This window comes from Eubalaena glacialis, chromosome 9 (genome assembly GCF_028564815.1).
Source record: "Eubalaena glacialis isolate mEubGla1 chromosome 9, mEubGla1.1.hap2.+ XY, whole genome shotgun sequence".
NCBI lineage: Eukaryota > Metazoa > Chordata > Mammalia > Artiodactyla > Balaenidae > Eubalaena > Eubalaena glacialis.
Genome location: NC_083724.1, coordinates 84060861 through 84081434, shown reverse-complemented (window position 1 = coordinate 84081434; position 20574 = coordinate 84060861). Strand labels below are relative to the sequence as shown.

General features: G+C 40.2%; 1 protein-coding gene across 1 annotated transcript; it reads left to right on the top strand.

Moving 5' to 3' along the window:
* Nucleotides 1-5348: 5348 nt before the first annotated feature.
* QNG1 (Q-nucleotide N-glycosylase 1) lies at nucleotides 5349-18638 on the top strand. Its single transcript, XM_061199295.1, has 4 exons — nucleotides 5349-6035; nucleotides 6576-6835; nucleotides 12898-13093; nucleotides 17777-18638. Exons 1-4 carry the CDS (start codon nucleotides 5699-5701, stop codon nucleotides 18007-18009), a joined length of 1026 nt encoding a protein of 341 aa, XP_061055278.1. The 5' UTR covers nucleotides 5349-5698; the 3' UTR covers nucleotides 18010-18638.
* The last annotated feature ends 1936 nt before the right edge of the window (nucleotides 18639-20574 follow it).

Sequence of the window (20574 nt, the reverse complement as noted above, 5' to 3'; positions counted from 1 at the left end):
ATTGCTGTGCTCAGGTTTTCTCTAGTTGTGGCAAGCGGGGGCTCTTCGTTGCAGTGCACGGACTTCTCATTGTGGTGGCTTCTCTTGTTGTGGAGCACGGGCTCTAGGCGCATGGGCTTCAGTAGTTGTGGCACGTGGGCTCAGTAGTTGTGGTGCAGGGGCTTAGTTGCTCCACAGCATGTGGGATCTTCCTGGACCAGGGATGGAACCCATGTCCCCTGCATTGACAGGTGGATTCTTAACCACTGCACCACCAGGGAAGTCCCCAGAATAATGATTTGATTTACATACATCAATTTTATTATGAAGTGATTATCATAATAAGTTCAGTGAACATCCATAATCTCATATAGGTACAAAATTAAAGAAATAGGAAAAAAATTTATTTCTCTTGTGGTGAGAACTTTTAGGATTTACTCTCTTAACAACTTGCATATATAACATCCGGCAGTGTTAATTATATTTATCATGTGGTACATTACATCCCTAGTACTTATTTCTCTTATAACTGGAAGTTTGTATCTTTTGACTGCCTTCATCCAATTCCCCCTTCCCCTGCCTTGCTTCCACATATTTAAGTATCAGTTATGGAAATTTCTTTAGCTTGTCTTTGGGCAGTGCAACAACCCCTTGCTTGATGATTTCCAGAACCCATTCCACTGACAGCTCAGCTCCAGCTTGTAGCATCCTTGAGCTAAAGAAGGTGATTACCAGATCAATATTTTGTGTTATATCCTGAAATGAAGGGTGAGTTCAAAATTGTTCAAAGAGATCTCATGTGTAAAGCAGTGCATACACCAAGTTTGGATGGTGGTGAAGAGAATTTGGCAGGCAGGAACTGATGATGTCTAATATCATTCAAATCACTTCTTCAGTGACATTTAAGTCTTGTTTGTAATCTGCTAAAGGAACATCCCTGGCACTCAGCAAACCTCTCAAGGACTGTCTGTCTTGTTCCAGAACTTTGTTGTGTTTTTTAGACAGCAAGGAAAACAAATAGATTATCAGTTTACTGTAAAAGGATAAAACTCAGGAACAGCCAGATGAAAGAGACACATAGGGCAAGGTATGTGGGAAGGGGCGTGGAGTGTCCATGCTCTCCCAGCATGTTACTCTCCCCAAATCTCACCAATCTGGAAGCTCTGTACTGTTTTTTTAATAATACTTAGTTCTTCCTCCAAAGTAGGAAATGTTAATATTAATATTTCACTAGTTAAAAGCAAACTATGGTTCAAAAAAATTCAAATTTGTTTTGAACTGTAGTGAGAATGTTAATGATATATAATGGAAATGATATATTTATTCCATTATAGCTGCGTATTTTTAAATAGAAATTGAAGTATTTAAGAGTCAGAGTTTTCACTAAAAAGAGTCCATTCTGTCCCTAAGCCAAGCCTGTAGATGGGACATTTCACATACAATAAGAAGAGAGGAGGAAGAGAAGAAGCCTTCAATGGTACTAAGAAAACTAGGATAATATAATATAATGCCCTAGAAGCCAAGGGTGAATTTAAGGAAGTGATCAATTTTAAATGCTATACATGGATAAATCAAGGAGAAAATGAACAGAAAAATTACATAGTAGTGAACCATATCTCTTTTCTGTTAAGCCTTCTTGGTGCTTTAGTATATTGGTCACTTCGAGAGAGTCAGGAGAAATGAAAATAACAGATATCCTAGCTTCACAAAATCCATTTTACTTCTTTGATTTCTTCCTTCTGCATATATCAGAAACTACTGCTCTCTAGCAATGTCTATTGTCCATCCATTGCTCTAGCCAACTTTTGCAAATTTTGCTCAAGAATACATTTTAACCCACTTTCTTTAAGTACCTGCCGTAGTGGATCATGACAGAAAATAGCAGATGTAGCAATGATTGTTGCCAATGCTTGACATTTAATTTAGCTATTCAGAATGATGGCTCTCTTGATAACTGGAATAATCTAACTTGATTACTGTTTGGGGGGTGGAAAATGATAGGGACACAACATCATTGATCATGCCTCCCTCCCTTGATCTCTTCAAAAGCCTATGCCTATGTGGTAGAGCTTCTGGCAAAGGTTTTCAAAAGAAACATACTCAGTTGGCATGTTTCCTTGGCCCTTTGCCCCCTTTAATTTCCTCCTTCTTTTTGTGGACACAATGCCTTGTAAGGATAGAGCCATCTTACAACCATAAAGCCACATACTAGTGATAGTGAGACAGAAAGCGAGGAGCCTAGCTCCTTGCTGGCATTCTCAAATAGTTGCACCAGCCCTGGAGTGCCTACCTCTGGACTTCTTATTATATGAGAATAACAATCCCCTTTTTGTTTAGTCACTAGAATCTGGTTTTCTGTTGCTTGAAGCATAATTCTACCCAGACATTTGACTGTCTGCCTTCCCCACTAGATCATAAGATGTCAGGTAGCATGCCTGTATTTGCTACCTAAGATAGGAAGTTTTCATAGCAAATAATAGAAAACCCGACTCAAAACTGCTTTAACTATAAGGAAGTTTATTAACTCAGATAACTGGAATCCAAAAGTAAGACAAACTTAAGAGTTGATGTAATCCCATGACTCCAGTTCTGATACTGAGGAGCGCCCTGTGGGGCTCCTGAGCACAAAAGCCTGTCCCCCATTTCTTTGATTACAGGAAACAGACTTCATTCAGCTTCCATGACCTTCCCTGAGTTCCAACGGGGCAGATTCAAGAAGTTGTTAATTAGAGAAGTGAGGGGATGTGAGACAAGGGAGAAACAGTCAAGAGAAACAATAGTACAGCCTTGGGGCAAGGTCCTGGTTCCCCACCAATGGATACACATAACAATATCTTTGAGCTGTTTTGCAGCTCAAAACTACTGAAACCCTCACCAGGTGGGTATGGTGTGCTGCCCACAAGCACTGTAGACCCCAGACCAGCTGGCACCAGAAGGTTGATGATGCTGACTCCCACCTACCTCACCACCAACCAATCAGAAGAATGTCCAAGAGATGATCACGCCCTCTTTGAACCACTACGATAAAACTTCTCACTACCCTCTCCAAGCTGGGACACACAGTTTTGAGGGCATTAGCCCACTGTGGCCCTCTCTGCCTGGCAAAGCAACAAAGCTATTCTTTTCTACTTCATCCAAAACTCTGTCTCTGAGATTTAATGCAGTGTCAGGGTACAGAGGCCAGATTCAGCTTCAGTTCCATTTCTCTGCTATTCTTTTGGCTTCCCCCATGTGTAAACTTCATGCTCAGGTTGACATCAAAAGGACTGTAGCAATTTCAAGCCTCATATCCAAGAACAACCATGTCCAGAAGGAGCATGAATCACTTCTGGAAGTTCTCCTGGAAAAGCTTTTCTGGAAGCATCCTGCAAACCTATCCTTGCAACTCATTGAGGTGAACTGGGGAACATGCATGATCCTAATCCAATCCCTGGCAAGAGGGTAATATTACCCTTAGACCAGTCCAGACCACCTCTGGAGCTGAGGATGCTGTGCTACACCAACTATGGGTAAGAGAGAGGGATTCCTGAACATCAGAATTCTGCTGGACAGGGAGATCAGCTCCGTGCTTTGTGACCACCTAGAGGGGTGGGAGGGAGACGCAAGAGGGAGGAGATATGGGGACATATGTATATGTAGAGCCGATTCACTTTGTTATAAAGCAGAAACTAACACACCATTGTAAAGCAATTATACTCCAATAAAGATGTTAAAAAAAAAATTCTCCTGGGAAGGAAGAAAGAGGGAAAGGATGTTGAGTAGGTAAAGAACTCACTTTTTCTATTCCTAGCATCTTGCAAACATACTTAAAAAAAAAAAACTCCTCCTATACACGAAAAGTTTATGCTTTATCTTAAGTTCCTTGAGAGAAGGAAGCATGTTTTACTTTTGTTTATACTACTCTTATGTCTCACTCAATAGCCTGAACATAGTCAAATTTTGATTTTTTTTTTTGTCAACAAGCCTCAGTATAAGAAAATGGCCTAAATTATTTAACCTCTTGGATTCTTTTGTAGATTGCTAAATTTTCTTGCTAATCAATCAACTTCTTTTTTTCCTTTGGCCACATGTCTTGCGGTATGTTAGTTCCGGACCAGGGATTGAACCTGGGGCCGTGGCAGTGAAAGCACCAGGTCCTAACCACTGGACCGCCAGGGAACTCCCTACTAATCAACTTCTTTGACTCCCAAGACTTACAACTGCTGGGGTAGTCAACAGGTTGACATTTATTCAACAACCGTATTACTGTACTAGTGACTTTTTCTGGAAGAGCAAATCGTAGTGAAGCTCTTAAAGTTCCTTTTTCTTATCCAAATGAAGAAACTGCAGGGATGAAGGTGTTCTGCTTCTCTAAAGGCACAGTTGCAGACTTAAAGTTCCAAATACTCCCCAAATTCAATAACTAGAGATGACTACTGATGATTATTTTTAACAGGTGATTTTCAAAGATGTGAACGTTTTATATGATCCATGGAGATTTAAGTCACTGAAGGAGAAAAAAATACATGCCTCTATACTAAAATTTCACCACGAGGCAAACTTGGATCATCACTAAATTGACTCCTAAACCTCTCTCCTTATACTACTAGAAGGTTTGTGTGCGTTTGTTTTGTTTTGCTTTTTTAAGTTTGGGGCTGTAAGGTGATACTTATATTTTATAATAATGTCTCTTCAGTTGATTAGAGCCACTGACATAGTCCCTTACTTGACCAGGATGGTTGGCACTGATGAGCTTGGTTCGTAGAAAGTGCCTTTGACTTGGAGATGGAATCTCAGCCCAGACCACTGCTGTGACCAGGAAGTAAGAACTGAACCACTCAGCTTCTCTTGCACAAATGGGGATTACGATTGCTGCTTTTGACACGGCCGTAGACTAAACGGGATTCGGTATCTAAGCACAAATCCAGGCACATAATATTAATTTAACGATTTAATACACTTGTTTCCTCATCCATTTCTCCAAACATTCCAACTAATCCTAAACCTCCAAATGGGCCAGGATTCAGCAAAATGAAGAAGTGGCCTGCCTGGGACATGGGGGTGGGGGTGGCGGGACCACCAACCCGTGTCGTAGTCTAGGGGTGGCTCGGCCCCCCGCACCGAGACCCGCGGTCAGAAAGCTCGCGTTCCAGGAACCCGGATGCAGGGCCTCGCCAAGGGTATCTTGCCCAGACTTCGCCCTCCGTGGAGAGGGGAGGGGCGGGAGCCGAGTGAGGGCAACGCAGTACACCGGTTGGAATCATCGCAACTCGGGCCACGGCGGCGGACGCAGGCCCACGTGCCCGCGGGAGCGGGGGGGAGCACGGGCAAAACGGCCGAGCCCCACGTCTCGGAGTGGGCAACTCCCAGCAAGGGCGCGCCGGACGCTTCCAGGCGGTTTCCAGCCCTCCAAAAGCGGAAGCGGGTCCCGGGAGTGCGCCCCGGCACGAGTGGGCGGGGCCGCCCTCCCGGAAATGCCTGCGGCCTCCGGCCGGGGCGCGCGGCGCAGCGCAGCGGTCTGCACAGGTCCCCAGTGGTTCGGCTGCGGCTGTCGGGGCCGGGTCCAGTCGGTTTTGCTAGCCTCTCTGAGAGGGCGGGAGCCTTTTAGGGCAGCGATCCCGCGGTGGGAAGGGAGGGGGAGTCGTGGGGGACCCTGACCCTTGACCCAGCTAGAGAGGGAAGAGAGTTTGGCCGGCCCGCGGGCGAAAGCGTCGGTTCCCTTTCCGCAGGGGAGGGGCGGATGGACGGGCTTCTGACTCCCAGGGAGTCCGCAAAATTCATTGCCGAGAACAGTCGAGATGTGTTCATTGACGGCGGAGGCGTGCGGAGGGTGGCCGAGCTTCTGCTGGCCAAGGCCGCGGGGCCGGAGCTGCGCGTGGGGGCCTGGAAGGCCTTTCACGAGCTGAACCCCAAGGCGGCCGACGAGGCCGCCGTTAACTGGGTGTTCGTGACAGACACGCTCAACTTCTCCTTCTGGTCGGAGAGTGACGAGCACAAATGTCTGGTGGGGTACGGGGGGAAGATGTACAGTGGGTACTGGTCCCTGTGCGCCGCGGTCAACAGAGCCCTGGATGAAGGTTGGTGCCCCTTCTCCCGGTCAGACCCAGCAGCTTTGAGGTTTCAGTTTAGTGGGAGGGTCCCACAGAGGGGGTTGGGAGATGGAATAATGTGTTGATAAGGCGAAATTGAAGATCTTCACTGCCGGTACCTCTGCTTAAAAGTATGAGAAGAGGCTGGCATGAAATCTTTATTCAGTGGGAAATGATTCTAATATTTATCATTGTCACAGCTAAGTCAAAGTCAGTTTTCTAAGGAATGCCACTTTGATGGCATCTGAGGAACAAAGGGCAGAAATTATAACACATTTTACACGGTCAAAATACATCTGATGTAATATTACAATTGTTAGAAGTGGATGAATAAATACAGACAAGCAAATAGAGAATGAGGGATCTGCTTCTGATTTTTAATTACTCGTCCACTTTTACTGCATTCCTGTAACAATTATGCATTCCTTTAACAATTATGTGGTTTCATTTTAATTGTGTTGCAATAGCAAGAGCCTGATGAATATAAAAGTATGACATTGTTCCAATGCCTTTTCTTTTCTCCCCAAGGGATACCAATGACTAGTGCTTCGTACTATGCCACAGTGACCCTGGATGAGGTTCGGCATATACTCCGTTCTGACACAGACGTCCCCATGCCTTTGATAGAAGAGAGGCATCGGATTCTCAATGAAACTGGGAAAATTCTGCTTGAGAAATTTGAAGGCTCTTTTCTTAATTGTGTCCGAAAAAGTGATAAAAGTGCTCAGAAGTTATTGCACCTAGTAGTTGAAAGCTTTCCTTCTTATAGAGATGTGACTCAGTTTGAGGTGAGTTGCTTCTGTTGGCCATTTTATTTTTTTTAATTTTTATTTTTAAAAATATATTTATTTATTTTTTGGCTGCATTGGGTCTTTGTTGCTGTGCGCCGGCTTTCTCTAGTTGCGAGCGGGGGCTACTCTTTGTTGCGGTGCGCGGGCTTCTCATTGCAGTGGCTTCTCTTGTTGCGGAGCACTGGCTCTAGGCGCGCGGGCTTCAGTAGTTGTGGCACACGGGCTCAGTAGTTGTGGCTCACAGGCTCTAGAGCGCAGGCTCAGTAGTTGTGGCACACGGGCTTACTTGCTCTGTGGCATGTAGGATCTTCCCGGACCAGGGCTCGAACCCGTGTCCCCTGCATTGGCAGGCGGATTCTTAACCACTGTGCCACCAGGGAAGCCCCTGTTGGCCATTTTAGAGTTCTTTAATTATCTTATCATAGTTAACTCTTTTACTTCCAGAATTCCTTTTGAGAATAAAAATTTTAATTTTGGAATTTTTTTCCATGTGGAACGAAGGAACAATAACAAAATTATTAAGTAGTGTTTCAGAGATACTACTTTTCTTAATGTTTTCTAATCAGTGTATTTTCTTTATTCTTCTGTCCTTTAAAATGTTTCAAACCTGAATTAACACTAGACCTTCAGCATGATGTTGTCACTTAGGGATAGTGAGGTCCTTTTAGTACTTCAAAAAATTTACTTCATTGGATGAAAATCAGGATGTATACTAAATTCTCTCTAATAAAAAATATTTCTTGCAGAGTTCTAATGTATATATACTATGTGTTTTCTTTTTCATACGCAGGGTACTTTAACAGTATTATTTGCTTTATGGTACAAAGAAGTTTAAATAGGCGTTCTTTTAAAATGGTGAACATTTTGTGTACTCTCCCAGTGTACACCTGGATTTTACTTTTGTATAATTCTTTTAGAATTCGTTATCACTGTTTATTTTAACTGTGACGTAGAATTGAAAGCAACTTCAGGGGGATCATATAATGTAAATCTATTGACTGAGTTAATGAATACTTGTGTCAACTTAAAATTTTGAAGCTACCCTTTTGTAATCACAATTCAACAACTAAAATTACCAGTAATATTGTTCAAATCGTTCTTTATGATTTACAGGGTGTTTGCACAGACACTCTCATTTGATCCACAGAACAACTCTGTGGGGCCTAGGGACAAGGAACATTACAGTCCTGTTTGCAGACCAAGAACCAAAGTCTGAAAAAAAGAAAGGTTAACTAGTGTATCTTAGGTCATTTAGTCAAGAAATAGCTAGCTTTTCAATTCTGCTGTAAAGTGAGAGATGCCTGTTTATGTATGTTAAGATTCTTTTAATTGCAACTGACAGACACAAAACAAGAAAAAACTTAAGCAAAAAGAATTTGGGGATAGGTACTGGGGATAAACATCCAGGATCAGGGACTCAGTGCCATCAGGATTCAGTCTCTCTTCTTTGTTTCTGTTGACTCCATTTTTCCCTTACTGCAGACCAGCTTTCTCCATGAAGTAGAAAAGGTCCATGAATTTTGCATTTTATCGCTTCAGCCATCAGGGAGAGAGGGAGAAACTTCCTCTCGGTTCTGAAACTCCTGGGCGAGGACTGAAAGGACCGGACAGAGGCAGTTCTTAGAAAAGAGGCCCTAGGCCACTGTTGAACTTTATTCTCTTCTGAGGAACCATTTTACTAATGCAGAGGGTACTTTGAGATTTATCTTTGTCTTCAAAGTATGTCATTTCAACCTTGTTTTTCAGGAAATTTGGATCAAGTTCCTTGGTCCATCATTCCGACCATTTAAAAATATATTAAACAGTGTATAAAATAAATCAAACTGCCATTAATGTGGCTAAGAATCTGTGTATTCCAGAATTGACATGGTTGTTGTAGAAGGAGGGGTAAGATTAAATCTAACATGACTTCAGGATGGAATGAATTCAGGACACCATGTAGTTTATTTACTTTCAAGTTGTCCTGAATTTTTGTCTTTGTGAAAGAAAGCAGTGATTTTTTGGGTAGGTCATGATATTGATTTAGTAAGCATTTGTTGAATTTCTCTTTTATTTACAGCATAGTGCTTTCTTTTGATTTGTTATGTATGCTGAAAAGTTCAGTTAAAAACTGTACCAGGATATAGATTAATTTTAAGGCTGATACATTTTAAATGCAAATTAGTACCTGAACCATTTCCCATCAGTATTTATTTCTAAAATACATTCTTACAGAAATATCCCCAAAATGTAACAAAAATCAAACCTAAACCTTTTAACACTTTCCTAAAGGAGTATTATATTTTTTCATAAGTTTATCATTATTGTTACTCAAAAGCACTATATTTCTGAAAGCCATATGATTCCTAACATAACGTTGAGCATGTAGTGGGTGCTCACTTAACCCTTTGATTAGTTAATTTACAGTTACCTTTGCATATTCATTTAAAAGATATATAAATAGTTAAAGCACTTTGCTCAATTAATTCCAAGTCTAAAGGAATTCTAATGAAGTTTTGGCGCTGCTTCTGAATTCAGAAAGTGCTAAAATCAAATGTCTTTTAATCCATATTTTAAAATTTTCTAATTGCAGAAGTAAAACAAATTAATACAGAATTTGGAAGGTACAGAGGAGCAGTCTTTATTCTGCCAAGAGGTAACCACTGTTCACAATTTGGTCTTTTTCTCTGTGTGTGTGAACGTGTATACATATGAGCGGGGGAGAGTTATGCTATATAAACTGTTTTAAAATTTAACATATTATGAGCATCTATGTCAATAAAAATTCTTCACAGCACACTTTTTTTTCCATACTACTATTTTTAATGACTTCACATTAAAAGTCATTAATGGATGTATGGATGTACATTATGGATGTACATTACCATAATTATTTGCCCGAACTATTTTACCACAATAATTGTGATACACAGTTGTAGTTTTTAAATTGAATTTTGTATCTTATTGTTTTCAGTTTTATATAATAATAAGCAATACTGACAACAGTTCACACCCATAATATTTTCCTAGGATGGATTCCTAGTAATGGGATTACTGAGTCAGAGCATGGCCAGGATTTTCAGGCTTGTGATACGTAAAAATGGTAACTCTTCTCCAGAAAGATGATCAGCCGCAGCATATTGGAATGCCCTTTTCCCTGCTCCTTCGTAATATGGTCATGGTATTGGTTGCTGTATTTTTTAATCTTCAGCAAGTTACATAAAAATAGTTACAATTGTTTTTAATGTTTATTTAGTTACTGAGATTATCATTCATTTTTAGACATTATGAACAAATTAATGAAATTAGAAAATTTGTCTAAATGAGACAGTTTTAGATCAGTGACTTCCCAACCTGGCTGTGCCCCAGAATCAGTTAGGAAGCTTCAGAATTCAGATACATTTCCAAAGCAGCATCCTCAAAGATTCTGATCTATGGGTAAAAGAACTATTTTTTTTAAGCTCTTCAAGTGACTCTGATTTAGACTATTCAGTAGCTATATAAAAGTCCTAATTAATAGATTGGCTTCTTTACGCTGATGTACTTATAAATATACATGAAAAGCATGAGCTTTTCTGATATTTTAATTGATAACATTTTATGTTACTCTTAAGCATTTGTAATTTTTGACCTTTCTAATTTGTTCATAATAAGTTTGTTGCAGAAAATCAACTCATGGTTATAGAGTTTTACACTGGTAATTATTTTATAAAGGTACTATTTTGAAAATATTTTATTCACAAAGCAATATTATGGAACATATAGGGTAGTTGTTATTTGGGGATTTACTGGTATTTTCAGTGATATCAGTTAATATTTTAGAGATGTAGAATTTTATTACTAAAATTATTTCATTACTAAAAACCATATCAGCTTGTTAAGAAAATGTTTTATAGGTGATTTGAGTTTATTTTTAGATTCCTCACTTGAATGTGTTTTTGTTTTTGTTTTCATTTTAGGGTATTATAATCTAATCTTTGTGATACTAGTTGGCTACCATGGAAACAGTGCTCATGATGTGACAATTTGTGTTTTGTTAGATACTAGCACTGATTTTGTTATATAAGTCTGGTTCCTAGATTTTTCCAGTTTGCTCTATGAATCTTGTTAAAAATAGGAGACAATAGCTTCTATCATAGTAAATATTATGATGTAATAATTTTGTTTGAAACAGTTTTATTTTACAAATTAAGTTTTATGCCTTGCTGTTTAATAAAGTAGACGAATTAGAAACCTAGTTACCATATATAAGTCCAGCGTATATAGAGGAACAGCTGCCAGGTTGTCATATTTTGATAGGTTTGAGAATATAGATTATTCCCAAATGATATAGGGATATTTCTTAGTGGTGATTTGTTCCCCCAGCACTCAGTGTAATTTACAGTCTTTACACTATGTCAAAAAATGAGTGTATGTGTTTGCCCTAGAAAACAAGATACCCGCTTTTTTAGTGGTGGCCTTAGAAAATTTAGTTTAAAAAAAAAAAAAAGAAATTTAGTTTATTTAGTAAAAGTAAGTCTGGATTGATTGTAAGAGGTATACCTTAAGGTTAAGCAATATTAGGTTATTTCTCATTAGGACAGTGTAGAATTGGAGTTTTTTTAGTAAATATAGGAATCTATATTATCATCTTAAAGAATTTTTATATGGAGTCTTTCCTTGAAGAATTTAATTTCATTTTTAATTTACTTCTTTATGTCATTTACTTATTAAAACATTCTCCGAGGTGATCAGAATATATTTTGGGAGCCAGTGATACTGATTATTCACATTTAACAGACTAGCAGTTATAAAAGATGATTTGAGGTTATTAGCACTGGTGTTAGGACTAGGAGTAGACTGTAATTATCTTTGTTTTTCCATAGTGAAAGCTAATGAGCATTTGTAGTTTTATAGAGAGTTTTAAAATATATATATATTTATTTATTTATTTGGCTGCACCGGGGTCTTAGTTGCAGCACGTGGGATCTAGTTCCCTGACCAGGGATTGAACCCAGGCCCCCTGCATTGGGAGCATGGAGTCTTAACCACTGGACCACCAGGGAAGTCCCTATAGAGAATTTTTGAGTTAAATTATGACCCATTATCTTATAATGCCTGGTTAAATTTGTTTCTTCCATGTATAAATATAATTGGTAACTAATTTTGTTATATGGACTTACATATTAACTTGGACCATTTCCAAAAAGGGTAGACTTGATAAATTCTAGCTGTTGATCAGTTTTGTCTTTGTCTCTGAAATAAGTTAATCATTTTATATGAAAGGAAACAGTTAAAAAATGGATGTTGTAATTCTCTTCAGAGGTGAATTTAGGAATGATTATTTTCTTCTTTATACTCTTCCATATTTTATACAATTAATGTGAATTATGTTGCAATCAGAAAAACATATATATATATATTTTTTAAATTATTATTTATTTTATTTATTTATTTTTAGCTGTGTTGGGTCTTCGTTTCTGCGCTAGGGCCTTCTCCAGTTGTGGCAAGCGGGGGCCACTCCTCATCGCGGTGCGCGGGCCTCTCACTATCGCGGCCTCTCGTTGCGGAGCACAGGCTCCAGACGCGCAGGCTCAGTAGTTGTGGCTCACGGGCCTAGTTGCTCCGCGGCATGTGGGATCCTCCCAGACCAGGGCTCGAACCCGTGTCCCCTGCATCGGCAGGCAGATTCTCAACCACTGCGCCACCAGGGAAGCCCCAGAAAAACATATATTTTTTAACTTAAGAAACTTTCTAAAGAAATACTATCTAGCCCTTAACAATAGCAAGCAGGTGGATTATAGTGACACAGAAATATGTATATGAAGTAATGCCATTGAAAAAGAACACTAAATAGTGCCATGATTACATAAATTGTATTTTATGTGCTTTGAAAAATATAGGAAGTAAATTTGGAGTGATAGAGATAATTTAGTATTTATTAGACCCCTTCTTTTTTTCTGTAAAAGGTCTATAAATTCTTACCAAAGGGTAAGATTATTCTACCCTTGAAAAATGTTTTCTTTGTGTGCCTTTTTTTTAATAGCATACATAAAGCTTTCACATACCCAGGTAACATTTATATTCTCCTCATTCATCAGGGGAAAAGAATTTCTTTTTACAAACGGGCCCAAATCCTTGTGGCAGATACGTGGAGTGTATTAGAGGGAAAAGGAGACGGCTGCTTTAAGGACATCTCCAGAATCACCATGTTTGCTGACTATAGATTACCTCAGGTTCTTGTTTACCTGGGAGCCCTGAAATACTCTGACGAACTACTGGAGAAGCTTCTCAAAGGTTTGCCATCTTAATTAAGACATTCTTTGCTATACTATGAATTGTCGTTGGGTCTTTGTCTAGTTTCTTTTACAAAAGGTCTTCTTTCCTTAAAAAACAAAACAAAACACTATTATTGTTAAAAGCACATGTAAAGAAGAATGCAGGGGCAATTAAATTACAGAGAAAATTGCTTTTTGTTGTTTACAGTATGGAATATAGATATTGTTGGAAATCACACTATTTGGACATCATCATTTCAGAGTCTTATAATAAAATGAAACCTAAATTTATGTCACGTGAAGGTGTGCAACACTAAGTTCAGGTTTGTATTTAAAGAGTGTTAAGCTGAAGAGCACACTACACTGTGAAATTAAAGGTGGGCTGAGAGATAGGTAATATGTACTGGATTTTGAGTTAGGAGGCTCCAAGGTCTGTCACTGGCTTATCTTACACAAGTCACTCACTTTCGTAGGCTTATTTTTTACCATTATTGGGTTTGATTATTGATTCTCAAGAGTGGGAGCCTTATTATAATATATGAGTATAGATAATTGTGTTTGTATGAAAAGTAGCTTTTTGTTTTTTAAACATTTCTTTGTATAAGGAAAATAATTATATTGTACAATTTTCATGTTAATTTCTCTTTTAGGTGCAGTATTTTCAGCTACTTTTTTCTTTATTTTTAAAAGAAGTAGTTTTTATGATTGAAAAATTTTCTCTTGTGAAATAGATTTCAATCACCCAAAATAAGAATAGCACAGGATATAAAAGTAACATTATTCCTATGATTGCTTCTACCAGGTTTTTATGCAGCCTTGGGCAATCCGTTTTGCCCATTTCCTCATTTGGAAAATAACAAGCTATTTTATGTCATAATGCTCATGTCTGGGGTCATTAATTGTTGGATACCTTTAAAAGGGACAACATTTAGCAGTCAGGGCTTCTACATACAGCCATATTCAGCTGATCTTTTTTCTGGCCAACGTATAGAATGTTCATTCCTATCTCTAAACACACTGTTGCTTGGTTTCCCTCACCCATATTTTCTTTTTTTCAATTCAAATCCTACATATCCACAACGGCTTAGTTCAAATGTTACCTCTTCCACATAGCTTTTCCTGACTCTCCATGCTTTGTCCGTCTCCTTCTCCTGAGTTTTTAGAGCACCCAGTTGTCTCTGCTACTGTGAGAAAAACTCTGGTGAGAAGGGATCACCCAGCATAGTGGTACAGAGTTGTCTGAATTTTCTTCTACCATCCATTTCACCTCCAGAGGCTCTTTTCCAGATGTCCAGCTGCAGCTGTTACTGCCTCTTATTACATCCAGCTTCAAACTATCCTTCGCTAGTTTGTCATAGGGGGAACAAATTCCCTTGCCTCTTAGTTTATTTAAGCAAAGTTGGAATTTTTTTTTCCCCAAAAAGTACTTTACTAGCAAACTAGAGGAGAAATACTGATAGAACCTATAAATATAAAGGAGCACACGTAAGTCTAGGACACAGATTAAAAAAAATTTTTTTTTAATATTTATTTATTTGGCTGCGCCAGGTCTTAGTTGCAGCATGCGGGCTCTTAGTTGCAGCGTGTGGAATCTAGTTCCCTGACCAGGGATTGAACCCAGGCCCCCTGAATTGGGAGCATGGAGTCTTAACCACTGGACCACCAGGGAAGTCCCTAAAAATTATCTTAAGTGAAATCTAGAACCAGGTGGCTTGATTAGATGAGGTAGAAACTTCCTTAACTGGTCTCCAGTGATACTTTTTCCAAACTTGAGGATATGCTACGCGTATAATTCTTTTCTTCTCTTCTCTTCCGGGCAGGGCAGCCGTTGGAAGACCTACTTAGATTTCTGTTCATTTACCTACCTAGATTTCTGTTCATTTTATCTTTAGCCCATCTCTTCGCCAAAGGCATATTTTTTAGCCAGCTATAAAGACTGACAATGCAGTTTGGCTAAATTAGATTCTTCATTGTGATTCTAAGGCTGACTTTTAGGCCTAATATGTTGGCCAGGTTACCTTCCCTGACTCTAATCTATGTCAGTCCTCTCAAATGGTTTCATTCTTTTTCTGTTTCAAAGTCCATGTCCTATTCCATACTATAAGTTGCTGTATTAGTTACTTTGTTAGTTTCCTTATGGCTGACATAACAAATTATCACAAACTTGATGGCTTAAAACAACAGAAATATATCCTCTCATGTCTCTGGAGGCTAGAAGTCTGAAATCATGGTGTTTGCAGGGCCATGCTTGCTCCCTCTGAAGGGTATTGGGAAGAATCCTTCTTTGCCTCTTCCTAGCTTCCGGTGGCTGCCAGCAGTCCTTGGCATTCCTTAGCTTTGTAGCTGCATCACTCCAACCATGGCTTTCTTCCCTGTGTGTCTCCTCTGTCTCTTCGTATCGTCTCCTTTTTTTTATGAGGACAGCAGTCCTGGCATTGAAGGCCCATCTTAACACAGTTACGACCTCATCTTAACTTGATTACATCTGTAGAGGCTCTTTACGAGTAAGGCCACATCCACAGGTACCAGGAGTTAGGACTCGAATGTATTTTGAGGGGGGAGGGGAGGGGTGGGGAGGAACACAGTTCAACTCTACAGTTACTTGTTACTGTGTAACAAATTATGCTCATATTTAATGACTTAAAGTAACAAACATCTCACAGTTTCTATGGATCAGGAATTTGGGTGCTGCTTAACTGAGTGCATCTGGCTCAAGGTTGCAGTCAAGCTGTTAGCTGGGGCAGTGGGCTTATCTAATGGCTCCACTTGGGTGGTGGTATCTACCTCCAAATTCACTGTCATGGTTGATTTGGCAAATCTGGCAAGTTGATAGTCAAGTTTGAAGGAATTGGTTAGCAAGAGAACTGAAGAATGGATTTGTATGCTGGCACCTGGGGCAAAGTAAGGAAATGGAGGGACACAGCCAGTGTTTGTTCTTCCACCTGCCCCAGGGATCAGGGAGAGATGGATGGAGGGGACACTATTTAAGATCCTAGGTGACAGAGTAGAACTCAATGGGGCTAGAGTATTTCCCCTAGGTCTCAGTGGATCACAGGGCCTCTCAGATACTGTGAAGCTCTGTGCAAGGGTACAGATTGGTGGCCAAAGGCCAAATATAGCTTGCAGATGTGTTTTGTTTGGCTTGAACAGTGTTTTAAGGAATTTTTAATTAGTTATCAGCACTTGACAAGTAGGAGATTTCACATGAAAATCAACTTTCTGGCTTCTCTTGTAAGAGTAGAGAAATACAGGAACATTGGGTTTACCTTTACACGGGGCAGCACATGCTCTCTAGCTCACCACAGTTTGCCCCTGGCAGCTGCATCCACTTACTCTATCTGGCTTATCTTTATAGGCAGTTGAGTTGATGAGCCCAACTCTAGTCTCCCTGGCAAAGCACTGCCAGTGCCCACCCTGCAGGATCAGATATACCCTGGAGGTGGGTGCTGAATAGACTGCAGGTCCTATAGGAGCGCGCGGCTCCGTATTCAGGCAGAGCTGACTAAAGGATCCTGAATCCAGGATGTGAGGGCAATCTGGCTGCGACATCTGTCACCCCATTGATGGCCAGGGTTGATTCGGCTGATCTGGCTGGTTAGGCGGGTGTCCCCTTCCTCCCTCACCACTCCATGTGCGTCCCTCCCGAAGCTGCGCGCTCGGTGGAAGAGGACAACCTTCCCCGATAGAGGAGGACCGTTCTTCGGTCAAGGGTATACGAGTAGCTGCGCTCCCCTGCTAGAACCTCCAAACAAGCTCTCAAGGATCCTGAATCCGAAGAACGATCATGGTTTTCCTTGCTCAAGCTAAGAACTTTGATTTCCTAGGATTTCCTTGATGTACGTGGCGTGTCCCCAAGACAGTGTTAAGTGGGGAAGGGAGGTACTGTTTATTTGTCCCCCTAGGAGTCCTCCAGATTTTGCAATAATGTTTTTATTTTTCCTGACATTAAACCCAAATTTTAAATCCTCTCTAAAAGTAATTTAATAATCTTGCTGTCATATTTTAAAATGTATGGTTAGGGACTTCCCTGGTGGTGCAGTGGTTAAGAATCTGCCTGCCAATGCAGGGGACATGGGTTCGAGCCCTGGTCTGGGAAGATCCCACATGCCGCGGAGCAACTAAGCCCGTGCGCCGCAACTACTGAGCCTGCGCTCTAGAGCCCACGAGCCACAACTACTGAGCCCACGTGCCACAACTACTGCAGCCCGCGTGCCTAGAGCCTGTGCTCCGCAACAAAGAGAAGCTACCGCAACGAGAAGCCTGCGCACCGCAACAAAGAGTAACCCCTGCTCACCACAACTGGAGAAAGCCTGCGCACAGCAACGAAGACCCAACATAGCCAAAAAATAAATAAATAAATAAAAATTTTTAAATAAATAAATAAAAATAAAATGTATGGTTACCCCATACTCATTTAGCAAATATTTATTGGGGAGCTAGTATATGCAAGGTGCTAGGCTAGGTCCTAGGAATATTGAGACAACTAAGCCAGACATGGTCCTTGTCCTTATGAAACTTAACTTGCAATTTTGAATTCGTGCCTGAGTTTAGAAATGGTTTAAATTACCAAAAATAAATCTGAGATTTACAATTTTGAAATGAGTACTATTTAAATACTGTGTTTTGTCCTATAGTAAAGTTTTGAGTAGATTTCATTTCATTGACTATTAGTGCTTCTTGCTCTGTCTTTTTTCCCTTGCAGGAGAAATGCTTTCGTATGGGAATAGGCAAGAGGTGGAAATCAGAGGGTGTTCACTTTGGTGTGTTGAGCTGATCCGGGATTGTCTTCTGGAGCTTACTGAAAAAAAGGGTGAAAAAACTAGTGGAGAGATCAATTCCATTCTTCTGGATTATTTCTTATGGGACTATGCCCGTGATCACAGGGAAGATATGAAAGGAATTCCATTTCATCGCACACGTTGCATATATTATTGACCCACAATGTAAGCTGATCCTAAGAAAACTTGCATTTTTATATCACATAATTATTTATATAATTTTGCTTTGTTATTAGAGAAGGTGGTAGAGGTTACAGCAACAAGAAAATTGATTACCCAGGCTCTCTTAAAATATTTTTCCTGACATATCACTCTGTATTGCCAACTTTTTCCTTTGTTTGCTTATTTAGTTTTGACTGTATTTTCCTTTTCTATGGATACATGACAGAAATAGTAAAGGAAATTTAATGCTTTCTTTAAATCTCAGATTTCTTAAAATTAATAATGCCTTATAATGTGATTGATCTTTGGTAATAATATTTCATCCATTCAATTGGTATCTTTTTTCAAGGTGTCGTAATTTTCTATATACCTTAATCATTTGATATAAGAGAGAGAGAAAGTAGGGTCTTTGCTGTATGAATGCTGCTGCTCTTGTAGAAATCAATCTTGACAGATTTTTTAAAACTTCTTATTGATAAACATAATGATTTTCAATTTAGGATATCTGTACAGTTTTTTTTTTTCTTCAGAGTAACTACATTAGAATTTATTGAATAAAGGTTTTTTAAACTTCTCTTAAATCCGGAATGAATTATTTCATTAAAATAGAATTTACCACACATACTTTTAAAAGGTTTACAGTGAATCTGACTATTTACTTTATGTTGCAGGACTCTCATTACCTACCAAGCAAGCACTCGTCTCCCACCTTCATCCCCACCTCCGTTCTAACGTAATCTTGATTTTTGTTACCTACCTTATCACCTCACTGTGACTTTGTGTGAATCAGAAAAAGCCGTCCTTTCTCCAGGCACTTCACTGCCATCTGCTGGAAACTTGTCATAATAGCTTTACAAATGACAATGAGTGGGAATGTGAGCGGGGCCCCCTGGAGTCCTGTACTGCACAACTTGCCCCACCAGAAGTAGTGGTCCTGTATCTGTCTCTCCCCTATGTGACTAAGGGGAAGGTGATCTTGTCCCCAGTTCTGGAGATAGACCTGAGTTAATATGAATGGTGTATTATTCATGATAATCCTATTCTCTGCCTGTGATTGTTCTAGTAATAGATATATAATCTAGTTCTGGCCAGTGACACTGGAGGGCAAGTCTGCAGGGAGGCTTATGGGAAAAGGTTTCTTCACTTTGAAGAAAGGCCCATGGGAGGAGATCCCTCTTCTTCCTCTGAGCAATGTTCTGCCTTAAATGTGATACCTGAAGCTGTAGTAACGATTGTGTGGAGCCAGAGCCCTCCTGAACCTGCCCTGCCTCAGTCCAGCCTAGCTATGGCCTTCATTCCTGAGATAATGAACTCAGCACCTTATTATTGCCATAATTTTGAATTAGTTTTCTGTAGAAAGTATCATAGTTAATAGTTTCCAATTTAACCCGCTCTTACAAGGCTCCAGGAAGCGCAAGCAAAACAGTTGCTTAGACCTCAGGACTGGCCCAGCTCCTCCTCCTGTCGCCCTTTTGCTCCTCTCCCTGTCCTGCCCACCCCTGTACCCTTTCCCCTGCTTCCTGTCTTTTCCCTCTTCTCCCTCCTCCCCACCTCTCCCTCTCCTCCCCTCTCCTTCCCCCTCGAGGCTCAGCCAGCTCTGGGCTTCCTGCTTTCCCCATTTACTTCTCGATCATGTAAAAGACAGGGAAGGCAGTTTAGGGCTGTATGGTGCTCCTTGATGTCCAAGACGCAGCTGTCTTTTCTCTTGTTACTCTGAGCATAGCCTGGACTCGTGATCCAAGATGTCTGCGTTCTAATCTAGGCAGCAGGATTGAAGAAGCTACGAAGTTGAAGAGTGCAAGGGTTGACAGGAAGGCTCTAGCAGTTACCACGTGCAGTTTTGCTTTCATTTCACTGACTAGAACTTAGTCACATGACCACAACTTACTGCCAGGGAGGCCAGGGAACTATTCTCTATTCCAGGCATTGGGTACCAGCTAAACTAAGGAGTGTGGATGGATATTAAGAAACAGCAAGTTTTCATCACCATGCATGGATTTTATAGTTTTCATACCTGATACAGACTAAGAATTTAAATTAAATAACAATTCACCTAATGGTTTTAACAGCCAATGATGCTCACTTTCCACATCTGTTGTTTCATTAGGGATTGCAAAATAGTAATATTCTAATTCTAATATTCTTGGTTGTGTGAGCCTTGCACAGAGATAACTTCTCTCTTGATGGATTTCAGGATAGACTGAGGAGCATAATGAACTTGGAGCCAGCTCCTGAAGTTCCAGAAGATGAGAATGTAGAAATAGGATCTAGAAAGGTTTTTGGTTATGTTGATTTATTCTGCATGCTAATCTCAAAGACAATTAATGTAAATGTGCAGAGCTCCTGGAGCCCCTCCCTGCCCTCCCCATCACAGCCCTCCATTCAGTGAAGTCCTTTGTTTACTGTCGTTAAACCAGTTCCCTAGCAGAGATGAAACATTAGTTCTGATTCCTTGGTGACTGTTTCCTTTAATAGCTTTTGCTTTGTAACAAGCTCAAAAAACATTTTTTTAAAACATATTTCATTGATTTCTTTAGGATTATCTGGTGGTTTAGCCGTG